The following is a 9,040-nucleotide window of genomic DNA, read 5'->3' as shown; positions in this document are numbered from 1 at the left end:
CAAAATTATGGTTTTTGGTATTTTCACGGTGAAAAGAGATCAATTGGACGTCAACTTGTAAATGATGTTACCGAGAATGTGGAGGAAGATGAATCAGATGATGAAATTGAAGACGAACCGATCAATGAACCACCAAATAACGCGACTACTATCATGGAAGACGAACCTGTTGAAGTTTGTGAGGATCATGTAATGGAAGATATTATTGTTGAGGATCATCTAATGGAAGATATTATTGGTGATTTGTACCCTAATGTCAACATTGATAATGAACGGTCGAGTGAAAATGAGCCTCCCGTTGATGATGCTAATACGTTTTACAAATTGTTGGACGATTCGAAACTACCTTTGTATGAAGGTTCTCGCATTTCCAAAGCCTCAACTCTTCTTAAACTTCTTCACATAAAGAATGTAGGTCAGTGGACAAACACGTCATTTGATTTATTGTTGAGTTTATTGAAGGAGGAAATACTGCCAATTCATAATCAACTACCGAATTCGTATTATGATTGCAAGAAATTCATTAAAGACATGGGCCTATCGTACGAAACAATTGACGCGTGTAAGAATGATTGCATGCTTTTTCGTAAAGAGGATAAGGATTTGCAGCAATGTAAAGTTTGTGGGCTTTCTAGGTGGAATGTCAATAAATCTAATGGTACAATTCGAACGAAGGTGAATGGTAAGTATATACCCAACAAGTCTCTGCGCTATTTTCCATTAAAACCGAGGTTGCAAAGATTATACATGTGTTCCAAAACTGCTCCACACATGACTTGGCATAAAGATAACAACCCCGAACATGATGTGTTGAGGCATCCTGCTAATTCAATGACATGGAAGACCTTTGATAACTTGTACCCAAATTTCTCAATAGAACCTCGAAATGTGCGACTTGGTTTGGCTAGTGATGGTTTTCAACATTTTGCTAGCGGAAAAACATCGTACAGCATTTGGCCAGTTATTCTCATCCCTTACAACGTCTCTCCTACCACATGTATGGATAAAAACAATTTTCTTCTTTCAATGCTCATTCCAGGACCAAAAAGTCCCGGTGATTGTATTGACGTATTTCTAGAGCCACTTATTGAAGAGTTGACGGAATTGTGGAATACCGGTGTGAAGACATTCGATGCAAGCAGAAAACAATATTTTAATTTACGGGCAGCTCTTATGTGGACTATTAATGATTTTCCGGCTTATGCAAATTTGTCTGGATGGAGTACAAAGGGTAAATTGGCATGTCCGTCTTGTAATCAGAACACCGCGTCTTTGAGGTTAACAAATTGCCAGAAGGAGTGTTACATGAATCATCGACGATTCCTCCCGTCTAATCATCGATGGCGCAAAGAGACCGATACGTTTGACGGGCATACGGAGCATAGAGATCCTCCTGTACTATTATCGGGTTCCGAAATTCAATTGCAAGCGCGAGATCTAAAGGAAATTTGTTTGACAAAGTACCTGCCTAAGAAAACGAAAGTTATACATGAATCCCGAGGTGATAATTGGAACAAATTCAGTATATTCTTTCAATTGCCTTACTGGAAATCTTTGATGTTGAGACATAATTTGGATGTAATGCATATTGAGAAGAATATATGTGATAGTTTGTTGGGAACTTTAATGAATTTCAAAGAAAAGACCAAGGATGGAATTAAAGCAAGGAAAGATTTGGTCATAATGAACATAAAACATTCCTTACATCCGGTTGAAGTTGATGGTGTTCTTCGGTGTCCGCCGGCCCCCTATGCATTGTCCTCAGAACATAAGAAACGTTTATGTCAGTTTTTGAAAGATATTAAAATGCCCGACGGTTTTTGTTCAAATATTGGGGCGTGTGTAAACATGGAGGAGAAAAAAATATCAGGATTGAAGAGTCACGATTGTCACATTCTATTACAATATCTCCTTCCACTAGCTACACGTGGCCTACTTCCCGATGATGTGTACGATGCCGTGGTGAATTTAGCAAAGTTCTTTCGGTTGCTTTGTCAAAAAAGTTTACAACGCGGGCAATTGGAAACATTACATGACGACATTGTCTTGACACTTTGCAAATTGGAGAAGATCTTTCCACCTTCTTTTTTTGATATAATGGTGCATTTGCCAGTTCATTTAGCTTTTGAAGCTTGTCTTGGAGGGCCCGTTCAGTATCGATGGATGTATCCAGTTGAACAATATATGAGCACACTCAAGAAATACCTTCGAAACAGGAACTTTCCAGAAGGTTCAATCAGCGAGAGTTACCTTTTGAATGAGAGTATGAGCATGTGTGCCCGATATTTGGACGATCAAGAGTCAAATGATGAATCCATAAATACAAGTACAACATTCTCCATTTTCATCACTATGGAAGACTTATCTAATGGCACATCCTACACATATGAACCGGGTGATCGTGAGCGTGCTCATTGGTACATTTTAAAAAATTGTCGCGAAGCTGAAGAATATTATAAGTAAGTCCATTAATGTCATTATGAGGTATGATTTAAGAAGGTAATAATTTAATCTGTCATTTGCGCAGCGATTTCGTTCAATCATGCCCTCCTAATATTTCCAATGAGGCTCGGGATAAACAATACGTTAGATATTTCCAAGAAAGAGTAAGTAATCGTCTCAAAAATTTTCTTTTTTTAGTATATGACAATTAGTTTAACAATAATTTGTAATGAATATATAGGTGGAGCAACTAACCGATCAATCCGATAGGACAACGAATCTTAAGATTTTAGGACGTGGGCCTACATTGTATGCAAAGAAATATAACTCGTGCAAAATAAATGGGTACAAGTTTAACACTGAAAAACATGACGAGAGCTTGACTACCCAAAATAGCGGGGTTTTGGTTGTTGGTAATAATGGGACCGAGACAATTAACTACTATGGAGTAATCAATGAAATCATAGAAGTGATATTCTTTTGTGGAAGACGAGTGATTCTCTTCAAATGCAAATGGTTTGATGTTTATCACAAAGATCGGGGCATTAAAGTTGATAAGTATGGTTATGTTAGTATAAATATCAACAGGATTCTACAGACTCAATTAAATGAACCATTCATAATGGCAAGCCAAGCACAACAAGTCTTTTACTCTACAGATATGGCATCAAGGCTTGAATGGAAAATTGTGACACCAATAAATCCCCGTTATTCTAATTAAGGTTGAATTATTTTCTATGAAGGGTTACTTGTAAATTTGTCTTATAAACATTACATTCAATATTTGCAGCTATCATGGCACCTAAAAGAATGCAAGGTAAGAGTTTAAACAGCGCGCTACACGACCTTATACAAAGGACCGAGGAGCATTCAGAAGATCCCGTGCAATTGTGTAACTCTGTCGGGGAAATTGATTTGGACCTTGATGATGTCATGAATGTTGATAGTGTACCAAACACTATCCCCGGTGATGATGATGATGATGAGACACAGCCCCCGTCTGAGGAGCAAGATGGAGGTACTTGTGTTTTTGCTTAAGTTAGTTGTTGTGATCCTATATAATTTTTTGTTTAATTTTAGGATCTATTTCGAGAAGGAGACGGGGCAAGAACAAGAATAAAGCTGTTGGTAGATTGCAAGCGGGGCAAAAGATGACTCTTCATTTTAACCCTGTTGATGGTAAACCAATGTGCGAGAATAGGACAGCTTGGTCGAGGCATATTGGGAGTGTCATTCGAGACTCCAATGCACTACCTCATAGGACTTTGCGTTGGTCGGACCTGAGCTCCACACAGCTAGATCACATATGGATGGCTATCACGGTATATAACTTTTTATATTATTAAGTCCATTATGTATTCAACACAATCTATAATCGTATTTTAATGAAAACTATTTAGGATCGTTTCGTGGCTGTGGGGGATGACATCAACAAATATCGAAGACAAAGCTTATTTCAAGCCAACAAATTATGGGATAGATGGAGATGTCATTGGAACACCATGTACATTAAATCCCGTGAAGGTGACGAGCAAGCGATTAGGGCAAATCCTCCTCCCGAGATCGAAATTAGTGATTGGAATTATCTACTTGATCGTCGCTTTCTCACGCCGGAATTCAAGGTAAATTAATGTGTTTATAAATAGCTCTTACATTAATCATTCATTAAACACAAATGTTTTTTATTTGCAGAAAACAAGTGCTGTGAATGCGCAAAATAGGTCGCATGTTGTGTACAAGAATCATGCGGGCAGCATCTCATTTTCGCAAGTGGAGAAGCAAATGGTTCGTTTTATCATTGAATAACAAAGTTTATAAAGTTATTAAGTTTTTATTAATAATTAAATTTGTACAGGAGAAGACTACCGGTACGTCGCCTAATTTTGCAGAATTATTTCTGCACACTCATACAAAGAAACCGACTCTGCAAGATCCAAATCCGGAGGTTCCCCCTATTATTCAAGAAAAAGTGGTAAGTCGTGTTTATTAGTTATATTTCTTTTATTTATTTTATGTATGTATAAAATCGAATGTAATTTGTGTTTGTAGACTGCCTTGCGAACTGCTATAGAAGAAGACCCGAATAGAAATGAATTGCAGTTGGCTGAGTGCGCATTCGGGTCTCAGGGACATGGGCGAGTTGTGGGTTTGGGCTCCGGTGTCACACCTAGATCTTTTAGACCTGATGCTCGTGGTGGTACTAGCACACAGCGCGGTGACACGCAAAACGCACTTTTACTTGAGGAGATACAGAGGATGCGAGAGGAGCGTGAAGCTGAGAAGCTTCAGTCACGGAGAGAGCGCAAAGAAGCCTTACTCGAGCGTCAAATGGAGCGTGAGGAAGCACAAAGGCAGCGTGAAATGGAGCGCGAAGAGTTATTGATGCAGCGTGAAGATGAACGTGAAGAAGCTCGAAGAGAGCGTGAGAGAATGCGGGATGAGATGCTTGAGATGAGAGCGACAATGAACTTCTTATTATCCAGGATTCCCCGTGATCAACTTCCACCTGCCCCTCCCACTCGAGATGATGCCCCTCCTACTTAGAGATGATCCCCTTCCTCGTGATCGTCGCTTTCCCACTTCACTTCTGGTCAGTTGAAATGAAATTTGAAATACGTTAATTAATGGTTTTTGTGAATTTGTGATATGATTGTAGTTTTTGGATGGATTATAGTTTTTGGATGGATTGTAGTTTGTGGATGATTATTGTTTTGAATTAATGATTGTATTTTTGGGTTTTTAGTTATTGATGATTGTAGTTTTTGGTTATTGGTTATTGGTTATTAATGATTGAGATTTTAAATAGGTAAAAATTTGTAAAAAAAAAAACTATTAGGGTTTAGTAACGGTTTAAGAAATAAAAAACCGTTAATAAAATTCTAACTGTAACGGTTTAAGAAATAAAAAACCGTCACAGAAACAACACCAGAATCTGTAACGGTTTTCGAAAACCGTTACAGATAAAATCACTCTTTTAGTAACGGTTTTTAGCCGGCTAAAACCGTTACTGTTGTGCCATTACTATCTGTAACGGTTTTATAAAACCGTTACAGATACTCGTGTTGTTTCTGTGACGGTTTTTACACGGCTAGAACCGTTACTAAAATTCAATGACTATCAGTAACGGTTTTCGAACGCCGTTACTGATACCTGTGAAGTTTCTGTAACGTAATTTTTTGTAACGATTGGTAACGGTTTTTTGTGCCGTTACAAATAAGTTTCAGTAACGGCGTTCGATGCTTTCAGTAACGGTTTTAGCCCTTACTAATACCTTTTTTCTACTAGTGAAAACTTAATATATATTTATATAATGGAACAACCCAACTAAATAAAACATTAATTTATGAGTCAAGTTAACTTATTTGAATACAGTTAAATAATATAAATGTTAAAATCAAAAGGGGATGTAGCTCAAATGGTAGAGCGCTCGCTTTGCATGCGAGAGGCACGGGGTTCGATCCCCCGCATCTCCAATGTTTTTGTAATTTTTTTTATTAAACACATTTATTTTATCAAGAAAATTTTTACAAACATATTTTTCTTTTTGTCCTGTTAGTTTGTTTCTTATTTGAGTTGTTTTTATATTGTTTATAATGTTTTGTATTTTATATATGAGCTCAAATCACATTTTCCCCCGAACCCCCGCATCTCCAATGTTTTTGTAATTTTTTTTATTAAACACATTTATTTTATCAAGAAAATTTTTACAAACATATTTTTCTTTTTGTCCTGTTAGTTTGTTTCTTATTTGAGTTGTTTTTATATTGTTTATAATGTTTTGTATTTTATATATGAGCTCAAATCACATTTTCCCCTTTGAAAACAATGAGAAAAAAGTATGACTGAAAAAGAAGATGCAGAACAAAGCTATATAGAACAAAATATGAGAGTCAAAAATGAATACAATATTATTAATTCAAATGAATAATAAAAATGTCAGTTTGATATGGGATGGATGTTGAAATATATTAACAAATATATATTAGACAGAAGTTAAATATAAATAAATATAGGGCAAATTACTTGGGCGGCCCTCGAACTATCTCGATCGCTCACTTTTGGCCCTTAAATTAATTTTTGAAACAAATCGCCCCCTCAACTTTTATAAAGGTCACCAGTGGCCCTTCCGTCAACTTTTTAGTTAAACCTAACGGTTTAAGTTAAAAATATTTTTTTTTTATATATTATCTTTAATCTTTTATTTTATATTTATATATATAATTATTAAATCGCTTATATATAATATTATATATATATATATATTATTAAATTTATATAATTATTAAATCTTTTATATAATAAATAAATAATATATATATATTATTTATTTTTATCTATATATATATAATTAATGATTAGGGATAATTCATATAATTTTTTTTTAAATTTTGTTTTATATATATTAAAAATAATTTATTAAAAGTAATGGTAACCTTCTAACTACTCAAATACTTTTAACACTTAAATTATTTTTTAAAATATATATTATATAAATATTATATATAAATTAGTTAAAGATAATATATATAAATTATATATAGATAAAAATAAATAATATATATATTATTTATTTATTATATAAAAGATTTAATAATTATATAAAATTTAATAATAATATATATATAATATTATATATAAACGATTAAATAAAATATATAAAAAATAAATATATATAAATATAAAATATAAGATTAAAGATAATATATAAAAAAAAAAATAATATTTTAAACTTAAACCGTTAGGTTTAACCAAAAAGTTGACGGAAGGGCCACTGATGACCTTTATAAAAGTTGAAGGGGTGATTTGTTTCAAAAATTAATTTGAAGGTCAAAAGTGAGCGATTGAGATAGTTTGAGGACCGCCCAGGTAATTTGCCCATAAATATATTAGTTATAACTGATTGACATGACATAGAACATGGGTATCTTCTTCCTTTTATTCTGTTTTAACAATTAAATTATTTAATTTATTAATTAATTAACTAATTAAAAATTCAAATTATATATATTTTCATCAAATAATAGTTTTAATAAACACTCATTAAAATCCATAACAAACAAGCAACAAACTCGAAGATTGTTTTGTTTGACTATTAGAATTGGAATGACAATCAGTTTGATAGTAGGCTAGAATCAAACTTAAGTATGATTATTAATATTGATATTTGAAATATAAATGTGATCAATCTATTTATTCTTAAAATAATTATGATAATCTTATATAATATTTATACATTTTTACAACAAAATTATTTTATTCTATTTTAAAGATTTTAGCATAATATTTTGTCAATTTCAAATTACAAAACATATACTCAAAACGTCCTATCATAATTCAATAATCTAACTAATTCAACAAAAATATTCAATAACATATTTGGGGAGGGAACAAGTAGGCTAACCACATTATTCCTTTGCAACTCGGAAGGAAGATGGAACAAAATGAACATATTAGTTGCTCTCTACATACATCTCACCAATGTAGCCCAGTGGTAAGAGACGAATTTATAAATTAGATTAGAGTGTATTTAAAAATTAAAAAAAAAAACATCTCAATGGACTTGAAGAAAATGAAAGAAAAAAAAATATATGTAAGCTTGAAGGATTCGATTTACAAAATTGTCCCGCTCCCACTTTTTCTACCTAACATATGCGGAAGATTCTTTATTGGTTGGGGCGACTTTTCGATCCTTATTGCAATAGTAGCTGATTCTGTAAGAGAAAATAAAAATTACGTCATTCAACAATCTACTATTATTATTTTTAACAGTTGAAATAGTGTGTAAGCGATTCGGTTCGATTAGTTTTTTCACTGAAAAATTCATCATCAATTTTTCAAAATCTTCGTCCGTCGGTTAGCGATTAAATGTCGATTCGGTTTGATTGGTTATAAAATTTGTTCAGTCGGTTTACCAGTTTAATCGTTCAAAATAACAAATATATAAATATATATGTGATATAATAAATAAAAAATAAATAAAATAATAAATTGATAATATAATAAAAAAATAAAAAAATAATATCAAAATTATATGTTATCAGTTTAATATATATGATATAATAAAGTAGAAAGTAAATAAAATAATAAATTGATAATATAATAAAAAAATGAAAAACTGATTCAATAAATTTTATATGAATAAAAGTTTAATAAATTAGAGAACAACTATTTAACTTAAAACAAAATATGTTAGAATATTAATTAAATTAAAATGAGTTAAAAAAAATTAAATATATAAAATAATAAATATGTGTCAATCAAGATTGGGACCTTTCACAAAAAAAAAATCGGGTTAAAATGACGTATACTTAAATAATATCTAAACATGTATTTATACGGTTGGTCGATTTATTTGTCGGTTATCTAAACTGCTAACTGAATCGGCCATAGTTGTAAACTGATCAAAACTCAGTTCGATTTTTTTACTGTTCTTTTTTATCAGTTTTGTTTACACCTAGTTGAAATATATATCTTCATTCTCAGTTGTTATCTTAATGTTAATTATTTTAAAATAATAATTATTTATTAAAAAATATTATTTAAACATAAAAACTTAATAAATAAAAAGATACCCATAAATTATAAAAATACTCAAATA

At 32.2% G+C, this 9,040-nt stretch overlaps 1 protein-coding gene and 1 non-coding gene across 2 annotated transcripts; both read left to right on the top strand.

Moving 5' to 3' along the window:
* The first annotated feature begins 3,237 nt into the window (after positions 1 to 3,237).
* On the top strand, positions 3,238 to 5,236 carry LOC124930593. The gene is made up of 3 exons (XM_047470925.1): positions 3,238 to 3,409; positions 4,514 to 4,864; positions 5,202 to 5,236. The coding sequence occupies exons 1-3, from the start codon at positions 3,238 to 3,240 to the stop codon at positions 5,234 to 5,236; spliced, it is 558 nt and encodes a 185-aa protein (XP_047326881.1).
* Positions 5,237 to 5,842: 606 nt separating this feature from the next.
* TRNAA-UGC lies at positions 5,843 to 5,915 on the top strand. Its single transcript has one exon. It is a non-coding gene; the product is annotated as a tRNA-Ala (tRNA).
* The last annotated feature ends 3,125 nt before the right edge of the window (positions 5,916 to 9,040 follow it).

The sequence above is a fragment of the Impatiens glandulifera genome, chromosome 3, assembly GCF_907164915.1.
Source record: "Impatiens glandulifera chromosome 3, dImpGla2.1, whole genome shotgun sequence".
In the NCBI taxonomy this organism is placed as follows: domain Eukaryota; kingdom Viridiplantae; phylum Streptophyta; class Magnoliopsida; order Ericales; family Balsaminaceae; genus Impatiens; species Impatiens glandulifera.
This window is presented reverse-complemented; position numbering and strand designations above follow the sequence as displayed.